The sequence below is a fragment of the Vulpes lagopus genome, chromosome 6 (genome assembly GCF_018345385.1).
Source record: "Vulpes lagopus strain Blue_001 chromosome 6, ASM1834538v1, whole genome shotgun sequence".
Taxonomy (NCBI): Eukaryota; Metazoa; Chordata; class Mammalia; order Carnivora; family Canidae; genus Vulpes; species Vulpes lagopus.
In genome coordinates, this window is record NC_054829.1 from 102,998,095 (window position 1) to 103,014,913 (window position 16,819).

At 33.5% G+C, this 16,819-nt stretch overlaps 1 protein-coding gene across 2 annotated transcripts in view; it reads right to left on the reverse strand.

The window, feature by feature from the left end:
- The window catches only part of TBCK (TBC1 domain containing kinase), a 229,078-nt gene that overhangs the window by 195,365 nt on the left and 16,894 nt on the right, over positions 1-16,819 (reverse strand). For both annotated transcript variants that reach the window (XM_041758248.1, XM_041758250.1), the window contains exon 3: positions 15,243-15,315. In XM_041758248.1, the coding sequence (XP_041614182.1) occupies positions 15,243-15,315 (73 nt within the window). The remainder of the gene's footprint in view (positions 1-15,242; positions 15,316-16,819) is intronic.

The window sequence follows — 16,819 nt, forward strand, 5'->3', positions numbered from 1 at the left end:
GATATTATTAAATGTTTTAATTTAAAAGTGCTCCACTTAGGGGAGGTGGGTGGGTGGATGGGGTAACTGGGTGATGAACATTAAGAAAGGTACTTGTAATGAGCACTGGGTGCAACTGATGAATCACTAAATTCTACCTCTAAAGCTAATCATACACTCTATGTTAATTAAATTGAATTTTAAATAAAAAAAATTTTTAAAGTACTCCATTTAAATAATTTCTTAAAGTTCCTAAAATTGCTACTAATGTCATTAACTTATTTAACTCCTTATATTCTATTTCCTCAGTGTATACTGAATGTGTAGTACAGACTTCTACAAATGTAGAGCTCATTCAGATAGCTCCTAAAAAATTCTGCCAATTAATTATAAACACAGTTTTTCAAATGTAAATTTTAACAAGAGGAAAAGAAAAAGTTATAGGTATAAATACCACACCTACCAACCATAATCTTAGTTTCAATTAAAATCAGTTTCTGTTAATAAATTTTTTGGTAGCATTTTTGATATGTCATCTGCTTTTCTAACACCAACAATGATCAAATGACCAAACCATATGACACAAATATTATCTCAGGGCTTTTTAACATTCCTGAAAAAGCCTTTAAGGAAATATTATCGTTAAGACAAAGAAAAAAATGTGCACTGAGTAATGTATAGAATTGTGGACTCAATATGTTGTATACTTGAAACTAATATGATGTATGTTAATTATACTTCAACCAAAAAAAAAAGAAAAAGAAAAAGAGTTCTCTCCCTCAGGGCAAACATCTGCTTTAAGAAGAAAAGACAAAGAATTAGGGATAGTCTTTCCCCTGTTAGCTTGAAAAGCTTTTAGATGAACTAGATCTATGCCTCCTGACATTACAGAGAGAGGTCCTCTAACATACTGATGACAGGACCCTCCATCCAGAAATAGCTTCAAGAAATTTGGCCAATTATTGTTTGAAAAGAACTTCTAACTTTTAATTATACCAAAACTGAAATAGTTTTGGAAAGCAAAGTGACATCTAGACCAATAATTTTAAAAAACGCCTTTCGACCTGTTAACTCATTTAGGTATCTGGGGGATAGTTTTGATATTTTGACAAATTCACTAAGTAGACTTGCTCAAATTTTAAAATTTTATGGGGGACACATTTGGCTTATTCTATGATAGAGAAAGACATTTAGCAGTTTCTACTTTCAATTTTGTTTTAAAACAAACAAAATTTCTCCCATGTTTTATTTTGCTGTCCAATGGTGCTCAAAAAAAGCACTTGTTCAAGCAATTGATCAGATCTAAACTTGCTTTCTGAGAAAAGTTCTATGTTAGCAATTATGACTATAGCATACATCTATGCAAAGATAGGATCATCCTCCATTCAATCAAAATGATTATCTTTGATGAAAACATGAAATATTTTTTTAACTTTTTGAGGAAACTCTATACTGCACCATATACTGGCTGCACCAGTGTATATTCCCACCAACACTGTAAGAGGGCTCCTCTTTGTCCATAACCTCACCAACAGCTGTTGTTTTGTTTCTTATGTTGTTGATTTTAGCTATTCTGACAGATGTGGGGTGATATCTCATTGTAGTTTTGATTTGTATTTCCTTGATGATGAGTGATGTTGAGCATCTTTTCATGTGTCTGTTAGTCATTTGTATGTCTTCTTTGGAGAGATGTCTGTTCATGTCTTTTGCCCATTTCTTAACAGGATTATTTGTTTTTTGGATGTTGAGTTTAATAAGTTCTTTAAATTTGGAAACTATCCCTTTATCAGATATGTCATTTGCAAATATCTTGTCCCATTCTGTAAGTTGCCTTTTAATTTTGTTGATTGTTTCCTTTGCTGTGCAGAAACTTTTTATTATTTATTTATTTATTTATTTATATTTTTTGGAAACTTTTTATTTTGATGAAGTTTCAACAGTTTATATTTGCTTTTATTTCCTGTGCCTCAGGAGACATTTTTAGAAAGAAGCTGCTACGGTTGACTTCTAAGAGGTTACTACCTGTGTTCTCTAGGATTCTTATGGTTTCATGTCCCACATTTAGGCCTTTAATCCATTTCAAATTTATTTTTGTGTATGGTCTAGTTTCATTCTTTAGCAAGTTGCTCTTCAGTTTTCCCAAAACCATTTGTTGAAGACACTGTCTTTTTCCCATTAGATACTCTTTCTTGCTTTGTCAAGGATTAATTAACCATATAATTGTGGTTTATTTCTGGGTTTTCTACTCTGTTCCATTGATCTATGTGTCTATTTTTATATTAGTACCATACAGCTTTGATCACTACAGCTTTTTGATATAAGTACCCTATAATCCAGCAATTGTACTACTAGGTATTTATCCAAAGAATACAAAAATAGTCATTCAAGGGATACATGAACCCTAATGTTTATAGCAGCATTATCTATAATAGCCAAACTATGGAAAGAGCCCAAGATACACACACAGACACACACAGACACAGACACACACACACACACACACACACACAAATATTACTGAGCCATAAAAAAGAATGTAATCTTGCCATTTACATGATGTGGATGGAGCTAGAGAGTATAAGTGAAGTTGGTCAGAGAAAGACAACTACCATATGATTTCACTCATATGTGTAATTTAAGAAACAAAACAAATGAGCAAAGAGGAAAGAGAGAGAGAGGCAAACCAGGGAACAAACTCTTAACTATAGAGAACAAACTAATGGTTACCAGAGGGGAGATGGGTGGGTGGATGGTGGAACAGGTGATGAGGATTAAGAAGTGTACTTGTTATGATGAGCACCAGGTGTTGTATGGAAATATTGAATCATTATATTGTATACCTGAAATTAATATTACACTGTGTATTAATTGGAATTTAAATAAAAACAAACAAAAACATTAAAGAAGTATTTATCTACAATAAATAACTTAAAAAACTTCATATCAAAACAAACAACCCGATTAAAAAAATGGGCAGAGGACTTGAATAGACATTTTTTCAAAGAAGATCTATAAATGGCCAAGAGACACATGAAATGGTATGCAAAATCACTCATCATCAGGGAAATGCAAATCAAAACCACAAAGAGATACTACTTCATACCTGTCGGATTGGCTATTTTTAAACAAAAAACAAAAAATAACAAGTGGTGTCAAAGATATGGAGGAAAGGGAACCCTCATACAATACTGTTGGGAATGTAAATTAGTTTTACCACTGTGGAAAACAGTATGGAATTACTCAATTAATAGTAAAACTACCAATGATCCAGCAATTCCACTTGTGGTATTTATCTAAAGAAAATGAAAATATGTATTGAAAGAGATATATACACCCCTATGTTCACTGCAGCATTATTTACAATTGCCAAGATAGGAAGCAGCCTAAGTGTCCATCCACAGATAAATAGACAAAAAAGATGTAGTATACACACACACACACACACACACACACACACACCAGAGTATTATTCAGCCATGAAAAAGAATAAAATCTTGCCATTTGTCACAACATGGATGGACAACATGAAGGGTATTATGCTAAGTAAAATAAGTCAGAGAAAAACAAATACAACATTATTTGTATTTCAATCTAAAAAACAAAACAAATGTACAAACAAAACAGAAACAGACTCATAGGTACAGGAAATAAACTATTGATTACCAGAGCAGGGAGGGGTTTAGGGTTGAGTGAAAGAAATGATGAGAATTAAGAGCAACAAACTTCTAGTTATAAAATAAATAGGTCACGGGAATGAAAAGTACAGCATTGGGAATACAGTCAATACTATTATAATAGCTTTGCATGGTGGCAGAAGTTAACTAGACTAATTGTGGGGATGACATTATAAGCATACAAATATCAACACCTGAAACTAATAGGACATTGTCAATTACACTTCTATAAACAGAAAGTATGATCCTCAAAAACAATGGCTTTATCATTTTTCCAACTACCTCATCTCAGATGACCATTAGATAGAACTTGTTGAGTCACTTTTTCTATAGCACAAGCCTTCAATTTGGTGATTTCTGGCACTCCGTTTACCTAAAACAGTTTCCCAAATTCTAGGAAATATAGGCTGGTAAATCTGCCCTAGGCTTCAAAACTATTCAAACACTATATTATTTGATTACTCTCTACCTCACTGGATCACCTGATCTTCCAAGAGGGAAAGTTCTTCTAATACACTTAGGAAAAAAGTTAGATGCTAAGTAGTATGGGTGATTTACTGCTAAATAACCAACATATTCTAACATCTTATTGCTGATACTTTTATATTGGCTTTGTTTCCTGTTACTCACTTATTAATTCAAAGAGTTCTTTTGTAAGTGCTGTAGACAACCAATGTGTACACAACCACAACATCATTGAATAGAAATAGATCTACAACTTTTCCTTCTCCTCCTCTTTCTCCTCTTCTTACTCTTCTTCCTCTACTTCTCCTCCTTCTTAAAATCTTTATGCCTTATATTTTTTCTTGAACTATTTCATGCTTGTATTTTTATATTATATGCCTATGCTGTTTGCAGTTTTGTATACTAGCTGTAAATAATTGGAAAACAAAATATAATTTTATGTAAAATCATATCAAAACATAAGATACTTAGGGATAAGTTTTAAAAAGCAGCAAAAACTCTACATTGTAAATTATTAAATATTGCTGAGAGAAATTAACGTAGACTTAAAACTTTGGAGAGAAACAACATGTTCATTTACTGGAAGTCTCAAAAGTAAGATTTCAGTAGTTGCCAAATTGGTCCATTGATGCAATATAATCCCAATCAGAATACCAACAGACCCTATAAAAACTGGGAAGTTTATAAAATTTACATGAAAATGTAAAAAACCAAGGATCACTAAAGACTAAAGCCATCTTGAAACAAAACAACAAAGTTGGAAAACTTGTATTTTCAGACTTCAATATTTACTATAAAGCTAGAGTAATAAAGACAGTACGGTGCTCACATAAGAATAGAAAATGATAAATAAAACAAAGTAGAAGGCCCAGAAACAGACCTATATTTACATAGCCATTTAATTTTTAATAAAAGCGTCAAAGCAATTTAATGGAAAAAGGAAAGTCTTTTAAACAAATAGAGCTAGAACAACTGGATACCCATATGGCAAAAACAGAGTTAAATACCACATACAGATATTAAATTGAGAGAGATCAGAGATTCAATATGAATTTTAAAGCTATAATGCTAATAGAAGAAAACATATGAGAATATCTTCATGACTGGGGAGAAGCAAAGATTTCTGAAAAAAGATAAATGGTAATAACCAGAAAAGAAAAACTGGATACATTAGCCTTCATCATAAATAACTTCTGCTCATCAAGCTATACATTTAAAAAATAACTAGGCAATGCAGACTGGCAGAAATATTTGTTTTTGTTTTCAAAAAATTTATTTATTTATTCATTAGAGACAAAGAGAAAAAGAGAGAGGCAGAGACACAGAAAGAGAGAGAGGCAGAGACACAGGTAGAGGGAGAAGCAGATTCCATGCAGGAAGCCCAATGGGGGACTCGATCCCAGGACTCCAGGATCACTCTCTGGGCTGAAGGCAGACGCTAAACTGCTGAGCCACCCAGGCATCCCTGGCAGAAATATCTGTAAAAATATATTGTAAAAAGTACATGTATGGAGAATATAGAGATTATAAATTAATGCCTATAAGTCAATAATAAAAAGACAAATGATCTACTTAAAATGGGACCAAAAGACTGATCAGATATGTATGTCATGAGATGAATGCCCAATGAATACATGAAAAGCACCCAACATCTTTAGTCATCATGGAGACACAAATTAAATCTACAATGAGATCTATTTTATATTCATTACAATGGCTAAGAGTCAAAGAATAAAAACACTAACTGCTAGCAAGGATATGGAGGAACTATAACTCTCATCCATTGTTATTAGGAATGTAAAAGGTACAATACTTTAGATAAAAGTCTAGGGATTTCTAACAAGAACAATCATATATGTATACCCTATAAGCCATCAATTTTATTGCTACATATTTATCCAGGGATAAGAAAAAATTTGCTTACAAAAAGAGACTTCTAGGAACATTTACAACAACTTCAGTTGTAAAAACCAAAAACCTGGAAATACCTCAAGAGTTCATAAACAGAACTAAACAAACTATGGCATATTCATAAGCTGGAATACAGCAATAAAAAGAAATAGATTATAATACATGAAAATATGTTAGGATGTGTGAAAGAAGCCTTATATAAAAGGGTATATACTGTATAATTATAATTATATAAAGTGCTAGGAAAAAACTAATCTAGGGCAAAGAAATGAGAAAACTGGTTGTCTCTGGGAGTTGTGTTGAACAGGAAAGATTTACTGGGAAGGGGTTATGAGGGGAATTTCTAGGATGATGGTGGTGATCTAATCTTGATGTGTATTTGGGTTACACAGGTATATACATTTGTCAAAATTCATCAAATGATATACAAGTTTTTGTACTTTCACTGAATGTAAAGTTTACTTAAAAAGAAAACAAACACATATTAGATTCTAGTTAATGATATATGTGCTGAAAGATTTAATACGGAAGTGCACTCATTATCTGCAACTCACCTTGAAATGCACCAAAATAATAAGATAATAAGCAGATTGTAGCATGGATAGATATGTGATAAAGCAAAAACTGGCCAAATGTTAATTGTAGAATATAGGTATATTTCATAATTCTTTCAACTTTGTACTGTTTTGAATTTTTTTTTAAAGATTTTATTTATTCTGAGAGATAGAAAGAGGCAGAAACATAGGCAGAGGGAGAAGCAGGCTCCCATCAGGGAGCCTGATGCTGGACTTGATCCCAGGATCCCAGGATCACACCCTGAGCCAAATGCAGATGCTCAACCACTGAGCGACTCAGGTGCCCCTTAAAATTTTTTATAATATAATGCCAGCCAAGAAAATAATTAAAGTGATATAAAGATATTTTTAGATAATCACAATTTGTAAGAATTTGTCCACATTGGAGATGCACTAAACGACATTTTAAAGAAAGTTTTTCAGGCTGAAGTAAAATAATACCAGATGAAAACCTGGATCAAAACAAAGAAATAAAGAGCTCAGGAAATGGTAAATATATGGTTAAATGTAAAATAATTTTTCCTCATTTCTCAAGGTCTTAAAGATATCTTTTACAGTGAAAAATGATAATAATGCATAGTCATATTTATAATACATGCAAAAGTAACTATAAATTGCACAATGAATGATAATATCTACAGGATGGGAGGAAGGTGAACTGAAGCATATTATCTAAGATTCCTACCTTATATGTGAATTGCCATATTAATTCATGGAAGTTGGATAAATTAAGGTTATATAGTGTAATCATATATATTATACCACAATCATATATATTATATACATACAAAAACAAATAAGACAAAATAAAATAGTAAAAAACCCTCTGAGCCACTGACTCCAAGCACTTATTTAATAGTAGTTCTTTTATGAGTTGACACTTTATAATTTATCAACTCAACAGTTTCTGCTTTTCAAATATTTCCATATAGGAAATTGTACAAATTTCATCACTGTTTTGTTGCTCTTTTGTCTTTTACGAGTGTAGATAATACCACAGCATAAAATTAAAAGTGATCCCTTGAAGTCAGTGCAATTGCTAAGTTGAGTTAGTTTACTAAAGAGTTCTCTTCTCACTTACTGAAAGAAATAATTTGTTTAGTAGGGGGCAAAACAATGAATAAATGAAAAAATGCTATAACATTTGGCCGTTGAGGTTATACACAGGTGACTTCTAAATAGAAAGTTTTCATAGGTACAAATGATTTCCCCACACAGCTGACTTCTATCATCTCTCAGATGATTCCCAAATTCTCAGTGCTATTTAAAAAAACAATCTTTCAAAAGTATATAATTTCTTACCTCAGTTGTAAAATTAGGATATGCAGATATTTCACCTTTTCTTTCCAAGGTGTTAAAATAAAGCTTAAAAACTACTACTTTTCATTCCTTTTCACAATGACCTCATCCCTTTAAAACAAAGCATAGAAGAAATATATCTTCCTCCACCAGTTATTTAACTTCTTATATCAGATAATTGCAAATTGGCTGTTCAATGGCTAAACTTAGCCCATTATTTTGTTTTGTTTGGATCGTGATGTTTTAAAATTTTTTAATTACTTGAAAATGTTTAAAATTGAGAGCTAGTACCACACTGATGAATGAAAAAAAAAAGTCTTTACACAAACCCAACTGAACAAGAACAGCAAGTATTAGTTTACAAAGTCACAAAGTCATACTTCACAAATTGCTGGAAGTGGCTATAAAATCTGTTTTAATACCTCTTCAAAAATGAATCTCATTAGTCTCTTTGTGTATTCCCTCAAAGTGCCTATTTTCCTGACTGGACTTTTGTGGCCTCCTGGGAACTGTGCTCTTGAAAATGTTCTGATAAGAGTGTTTTGTCCTTTTGAGGCTCTGAACTACTCTAGCTTTTCTAGAGAGATAGTTTGTATAAACAATATGATTTATGTGGAACACTTGCTTTCCTTTCGAGGGTCTAAAGCATCATTAACTGCAGTCGATCACACAGGCACTATGTGCCTTTGTGATGAAACCCTAATAATCCTCCACTTCTAGACTCAAACAAGCTTTTCTAATGGGCAATACTTGGCACGTGTTGTCACAACTTGTTGCTTTTGCAATTAAGTACATCCTCTACATCTCTCCCAGAGAGGAATCCGGAAAGCTTGTGGCTGCTTTCCTTCATTCTTTGCCCCTTTATTTTCCCTTTATTGATTTCGTTCTGTCTCCTTTTGCTATATATATATAAAAAAAATAATGTAACCATTGAGTATATGACTTTCGAGTCCTGTGAGTGCTTCCAGTGAATCAGTGAAACTGGGAATGGTCTTGGTGATCCCTGACACACCACAGTTCCCACCATCTCAGCCACAATAACTTACTAATATAGAAAAGAACACCAAATATCATACTTCCTAAAGACTATAAAATTTTCCCCAATAACCAAACTATGTTAGGGAGAATTCTAAGATGGTCCCCAAGATCCCTGCTCCCTGATACACACCCTGTATAACCCCTAGGCTATGAATATGATGGACTTTACTCTCATGATCAAGCTGTTACATGGCACAGTTGACTTTAAAAAAGGGAGATTGTTTGGGTGAGCCTGACCTTATCATATGAATCCTTGGAATCTGGATCTAGAGATTAGAGACAGAGGAAATATGAAACATTCTAGGCATGAGTGAGATGTGATGAGGGAGATTCTCCATTGCTGACTTTGGAGATGGAGAGGGCCACATGACAAGGAGTGCAGATGGCTTCCAGAAGCTGAGAGCAGCCTCTGGTTGATAGCAATCAAGGAAATAGGGACATCAGTCCTATCATAGGAAGGACCTGGATTCTGTTAATATCCTAAAATGAGTTTAGAAGTAGATTCTTCTCCAGAAGAATTCCCCCCAGAACCACGAGAAAGGAAATGAACAATTTGTTTATTCATTCTGTTTAAAAAATATTTCCAAGAAAATAATAAACAAATCACCAAGATAACACTTACATCAGACTATCCAACCAAAACTCATCTGCTTGGGAAATAAAATTATGGCACATGATTAAAAGGAAAATAATAGGGAAATATAGTTTGAACTGTATGACTAAACTAAAAGCATAATCATTCAATTGTTTATTTACAACACTTTAACTATATGCAAACTCCTTTGCTGACAATTTTAGGAGACAGAAAAATTTTAAAATTATAGTATGCATGTTAAAAATTGTATGGTTGGTTAAGGAAGGCAAATCATAGCTTCCTTAATTTTAAAATTACAAGCAAACAATTATTTTTATTTATTTATTTATTTGAAAGAGAGAAAGCGGACACACATGCAAGTGTGAGTAGGGGGAGAGGCTGAGACAGAGAGGAAATCTAAAGCAGACTCCCCATTGAGTGTGGAGCCAGATGTGGGGTTATCTCACAACCCTGAGACTGTGACCTGAGGTGAAACCAAGAGTGGATGCTCAACCAACTGAGCTATGCAGGTGCCCCTGCAGACAATTAAATTATAAGCTAAAAGGGAGAAGGCACCTTACAACTGGAGAGATACAATGTAATAAAGAAATTTGGAGTAGGAAAATAAAATTTTTGCTTTGGTTTAGTGGTATGGTATAGAGATCGAGGTAAGTGAACAACTTAAAAAGTGCTATACATCATGACAAAGATTGGAGATATACTTTTAGACAAAAAGATAGCTCTTCATGTTGTATTTCAATTGTCTGGCACTCCGTCTTCTCAACGATCTATGGGTAACAATAAAAACTACTGGCATAATTCAGACAATATTTCAAAATAGTTTAGAGAGTTCGACTGAAGTCAGATCAAATGCCTATAAAATGCACTCCCTCCCACCCCCGCCCCACACACAAATGGAGAGCCACCTAATGTTTTATAGCAGGAAATGGACTGATTTTTAAAAATAATACAGCAGCAGAAAGTAGTAACAGTATACTAACGACTAATGGCAGGAAGACCAGTTAGGAGAATGTTGTCATGAGATTGTCAAGCAGTTTGTTAGTGAAGGCCTGAACCAAAGAATGCAAAAGCAGTAGAGATGTGAGAAATACCACCAAGGTTGTATTAAAGATACAGGACGACTGATATGATATAGAGTACAGGTGAAGGAGAAAGCAAAAGATAGCTGCAAGATTCCAAGCCTGAGTGAAGAGCATTTTTAGCATTATTTTCCATCCTTAAACAAAACAAGTAAAATAGGAAGAAAAATATACATCAGTTATATAAATCTCTAAGTTACTTGACTACACTATAATGATTTCAAATGAATTTTGAAACTAGGGGCCTTGAAAGAAAAAAAAATGTATGAAAGCCTGAACTTCCACCGTCAGGTTATTTTCTAAAATAAGAATATCTACTATCCATTTCTCATGACTGTGACCTGTGGCTCATTATCCATCTGTAGACTGTACTCTAGAATATGTCCAAAATTCTTTGTGGAGTATCTAATTCAGTGAGTAGACAATCTTTTAATAGGGACAAATAAAACTTACTCATCCGAGTAAGTCTGATCATGTTTTCCATCAAGCTAGGGAACAGCTGCAGACATAGCCTGCTTCCCATCAAAGTCTCCATGTATAACCATGTATAACCTCTGCTATGCTGATGGTTCTCTGGTAAATTTTCAAAACCATAACCCTAAAAACATATGACAAACATTTTATTAAAGAAACATGCCTGCACTACTCACCCTGCCTTCACTTGCAAATTTAAGGACAATGCAGAAACTTTACTCCAAGTGCCAAAACACTGCTGAATATCTGTCTATGAACTACACTTGCTGACACTGTTACAGATTAAGCAAAAGTACATGCTCTGAATAACACTAACACAAAGGGGAAATACTTTCCAAATAGCACCTAGTGTTAAAAGGCAAACCATTTCCTCATGCTTGCTTTAATAGAAGTGATGAAGGTATGTCTCTCTTTTTTAACATTCTCGGAAAATATTTCAGAAAGAAGTTGAGATTTAAGTTTCCCCACTTTTCAGTATCTTGAATATGGCTTTAGGGTAGCAATTAAATAGATTCACAGGCACCAAATATGAGATGACTTCAAACAAACCTTCCAAATGCTGTACTTTGTTTCTTGAAACCTACTGGTTATAGGAGTTTAATTGAATTCTATGCTTCTATGTTTCCAACAAATAATTTTGATCATTTAACTGAAACTGGAGAGAAATATTGGCAAGATCAAACTCTGGCACAAGTAACATATAAAAGCCACTGAAAAGAGAGCAGCATTCTCCAAAGATTAACTCTTCATATTCAAGCTTGAATAAACTATAACGAAAATGGTGAGTTTTCTCTTTCAAACCAGATCAGCAAACTATCTGTACAAATAACAGTATTTTATAAGAGACTGACTTGATAAATACCTCCAGGTCATAGCACAAAATCATTATTTTCTATTTGGATAACATGAACACTTAAAAAGAGTTTTAGAGCCATTAAAATGATAGGGAAAAAAAGAATACTTGGTTTTCTAGTAGGATCTTAAACCTCAAGATAGTCTGAATACATTTGTAATATGAATTACTACTATGATGTTTTAGTCCAAAATTGCTTAGTTCAATGATATTCAATGTGTTATGAAAAAAAGTGAGTAAATTGACATTAGGTGCTTCACTCAAAGTTTCTAGTTTTCATTTTCCTACTCCCCATCTCACTAATTTTACAAGAGGTAAATTTTTCTTCAAAATATAAATCTGTAAGATATATGCCTAGGATGATGTTTAAGTTTAGACAATGAACTGCAAATAACTACCAGACAACTGGCAGCTTACAGTTTTACAACAGTTAGAGACAGATGGACAAGTAAAAACCATGGTCTCAAATTGCAAACCCATCTAAGTAGATTTCCTGTTTACTTTGTATCAGCCTCTCTTACAGGTGCAGGGTGCTTACTTCTGGCAGTAGGGGAAATTTATATGATTTGTAAGCCATCAGAACATCTCACTTTCCGTAAACAGGTTATAGAATTAATTAAAATTGCAGCACAGCAACTCTGCACATGAAATCTGTTCTGTTACTAGTGACAAATGTAATCCAAATATGTGGAAAGTCAAATGGTTTTCAACAAAGCTAGTTTAGATGGATGGATCAGATAACAACTTGGATCTGAACCTGACAGAACCATGTCTACTCAAAGGCAGTAAGTGCTGAATGTTATACTCTAAAATGAATGAAGAAAATACTGAATTTTAGTCTGTTACCAGAATGATTAGAAAATAGTACTTACAAAATGTTTAGATATATCTTACTTGAAGAAGTCACAAAGATCCATAAAAACTACTGTATGTTACATGGAAAAGACTATTAGAAATATAAATGGCACGAAAGACAATATGAAACCTGCATTTAATCCAATCCTACTCCTATTTATCTATCTACCCAACGAATATGCTTCCATCTGTAACATTTTGTCCTCATGAAGACACATAGAAAGGCATTAAAGAAAGGTGGCTTCTTTATACCTTCATATTATTCAAACTACTATCAGGGTCATCGGATTTATCTCTAAAACAAAATAGAGGATGATGAACACAGAAAAGTAAAACTTTCCACAAGCTTATGGATTTAATCTTATCGGCAAAGCAGTACCAATTGTATTCTTATATAGTAAAGTAAAAAAAGTAAAAGGAAAAGTAAAAAAAAAAAAAAGTAAAAGGAAAGAATGAGGTAAAATTATGAACATGGAAATTTGTCTTCTGAGTCTCCAGCTTTTTCTCTTCTGTCTCAGTTTTTTTAGTAAGCAAAGGAAGGACAAGTATGGGCAGAGAGGGAAATTTCAAGATCAGAAGGAACATTCTATGGTTACTATCACCCTGATGACCAGAGAACTACTCTAGTTGTAGCTTATAGGATCCTCTAGAATGGCTGGGAGCACAAGCCCAGGGGTAACATCAATTTTCAGAATGTAGATCAATTCTGATCTCAGTAAAGCCATGTCTATGAAGACCATATTCTACCTTTAGTACTTCTGGATATTCCCTTAATTCTCTACCTTCTCTTCATAGTACAAACATCTTCCTTTCTTCTGTCTCAACTAGCCTAAACCAATACCAAATAATTTTAAGAACTTTATTTTTCAATTAGTGTTCATTGTTCGCTAGTATTTCACTCCCATTTTTGTTTGTTGTTTTTAAAGTACTTGTATGATCTCTAAGACTTCTGTGATAGCCTGCCTCTAAGGAGATCCCCAATAAATGCTGACTTCTGAGATTCACATTCTTATGTAGTCCTCTGCCACAGTCACAAAATGCACTGAAGCTTCCACTTTGTTTTCTTTTCTCTCTTAGATTGCTCACTCTGAGACAAGCCAATCCCATGTTGTAAGGATACACAAGAGACCAGTGGAAAGACCCGGAGATGGGGAAGAATTAAAGATTAAAGTAAAAAACTGGCACCAAATGAGTGTGCTATCTTATTAGATCACCCAGCCTGTCAAGCTTTCAGATGACTACAGAACCATTTGAGTGCAACCTCATGAGATCCTGAGTTAAAACCACCTAGCTAATTCATTCCTGAATTCATTCATTCTTGACCCAGAGAAATTGCATGAAATGATAAATGTTTTTAAACCACTAAGTGGTGAAGTAATGGTTAAGCAGTACAACTAATTCATACTATTTCTTCTTATTGAAAGAAAGAAATACAAATAGGTATGCCATTGGATCAAGCACCTTCTTTAACAACATAATATTGTTGCTATATGAGGGATTTAGAACTCAAGCCAAATAAATAAGGAAAAAGGTTGTTTTTTTTTGATTGAGGCATAATTCACATAGGTGAAATGCACTGCACACATCTGATGTGTATATTTCAGTGAATTTTGAGAAGTTTAAAAAAAATTTTTTTTGAGAAGTTTTGCAAGAACATGTACCAGACAAGTAATACCTTGATCACGATGTAAAAAATTTCCATTGCTCCAGATAGTTTCCTCAAGACTATTTTGAGTCAGTTCTTTTACTATCACTTCCCCCAACCAGAGTTGAGTACTGTTTTTATATTTATCACCATAAATTTTGATCATTCTAGAACTTAACATAAACTTTCATTATTCATTAAAGGGATATTTTTCATGATTTTTAGTTAGTTTCACAAAATGTGTAAAGAAATTCATTTAGTAGTATATCTGTAACATATATACCACATACTCTTCTTGCCAGGAATGCCTGAGACAGAAAGCAAAGTTCCTGAGTCACTGAAATAATTGAATTTAAACTATATCATTAGATTCCACCCAAGATATGATTATTATTTCTCTCTACTCTTCAACATGGCCTTTCCTTAACACAGTTCATTGTGTTCCTAAGAATACCAGCATGGTAGTTATTAGATACCACTCCCAGAAAAATACTCTTAATCTCAGCTAGAGAAATGCTTAGTACTAAAAGCATTTCAAATTTTCATATATATCATCTCTTTAGGAATTCTTTTTATCAAGTACTTTGGAGAACTCCTACCTCACAAAAACTAAATGCTGGACAATGTCAATTTTGGATTTCTTTGGGGCCTGTGCATTAAATTTACCAAAATAAAAATTTGCACCTGGATTTTATCATTAAACAAGTAACAGAAGAAACGAAAACTCTACCGTTTCTTGTTACATCTTTTTGTTTGCCAATTTCTGCATTTCATTTAATTGTCCTGATATTACACAGTACCTCACGGGTTTCCTTTCTCGAAGCAAGTCTTCTAGACTCCGTTCACAGTGTTCAGCTACCACCACCAGTCTTTCTGAGTAAAACAAAGCAAATCCACTTTATATCTGATTAACAAAACATTTAATAACAAAATAATATAGTTCATTAAAAATACAGTATTAGTAGTACTGTAAGAGTTTTTCAAACTCTATATTAACTACATAATTGTCAAATCTATAGAACACAATAAATGTGTAATAAAACAACACATTAAATAAGAATTGCATGTCATCTTGTTTTTTTTGTCTAGAGTTTCTCCCATGTGCATCAGGAAAAACAGATGGAAAGTTTTACCTTCGGAAGAAAGGAGTAACCCTTCTTCTGACACAGATTAGGAAAAGGAAAAGCTTGGATGAAGATATAAAGAAATTTTGAAGTGAAGGGGAAATTGGGAGCTAGGGACAAATTGTTTTGGCAGTCTGGTTCAAACACAAGGTTTTGCAACTGAGTTCAGAAACCTGAGAAAAGTAGAAATGTTCTGAATCATGACTATGAAGAAAAAACAGAAAATTGATTTGGGATTATTTGTAACATCATGGAACCTGCTGAGATTAAGTAATAATATAAAATTTTGGTGGGCACCACCAATATCATGATGTAACTTTTATTTTCCAACAGATTAAAGAATAAGATAGGATAGGTCTGAAGATCAAACCATACATTTCTTTTTTCTCATCAGTTATCCTTAATGACTAACACATTGTCTGACTTTTTTGTTGTTGTTGTTTAATGAATGCATGTATGAGGAGTAAGAGGAAGTACAACTGGGCCTCCAAGTGGTTGGAAATCTGACAAGGTTATTTCAGGAGAGATCAAGGGTCTAAAAGAAATTGGAGTTCTGTGAATATCTATGCAAAATGGGTTTTAAGTTAGTTAAGGAAGAAAGTTTACACAAAATATAGATGGCAGACTAGGATGAAACAAAGAAGAAAGAATGCAAAGTGGTTGGGAATAGTGATCACTGCGAAGAGTTTTGATGAAAATGAAAAGTAGGAAAGGTAGAGAAGGCCAGAGAGCAGAAGATGGAAAAGGAGAATTCCAGAGCAGTGATCCAGCAAAAGGGATAGCTATCAGTAACTACTAACTCAAGGTATAGTCTTGCATGTGGGAGCAGAGATGAAGGACAATGGTACACAGGTGATCATGTAAGGTATGAGCACAGTATATTGCATGGGTCAAATTTTGGAAGCTTGAAGCTGTGAAGTGGTAGCATTATACAGAATGATCTGAAACAGAAAAATTAAAAATGCTTTAAATGAAAGTGAAAGACTCCAAGTGATCTAAACAGGAACTTAAAGGAAATTAAATTTGGAAGAACATTTAATGGGGGGGGGGGGGAGGAAAAAGAGAGTAAAAAAGAAAATCAGTTCAATAAAGAAAAAAAGCACACAAATTGGAACTTGAAGCAATTGAGTACAACTATGAAGTTCTCAGAGGAAAAAGCAAATACAATCAGAAAACCAAATGGGAAACTGCTGCATTCCTTCACTTTCATCTTACAACATTTAGTCAGTTTTCCTAACACCTATCTGGCTGCT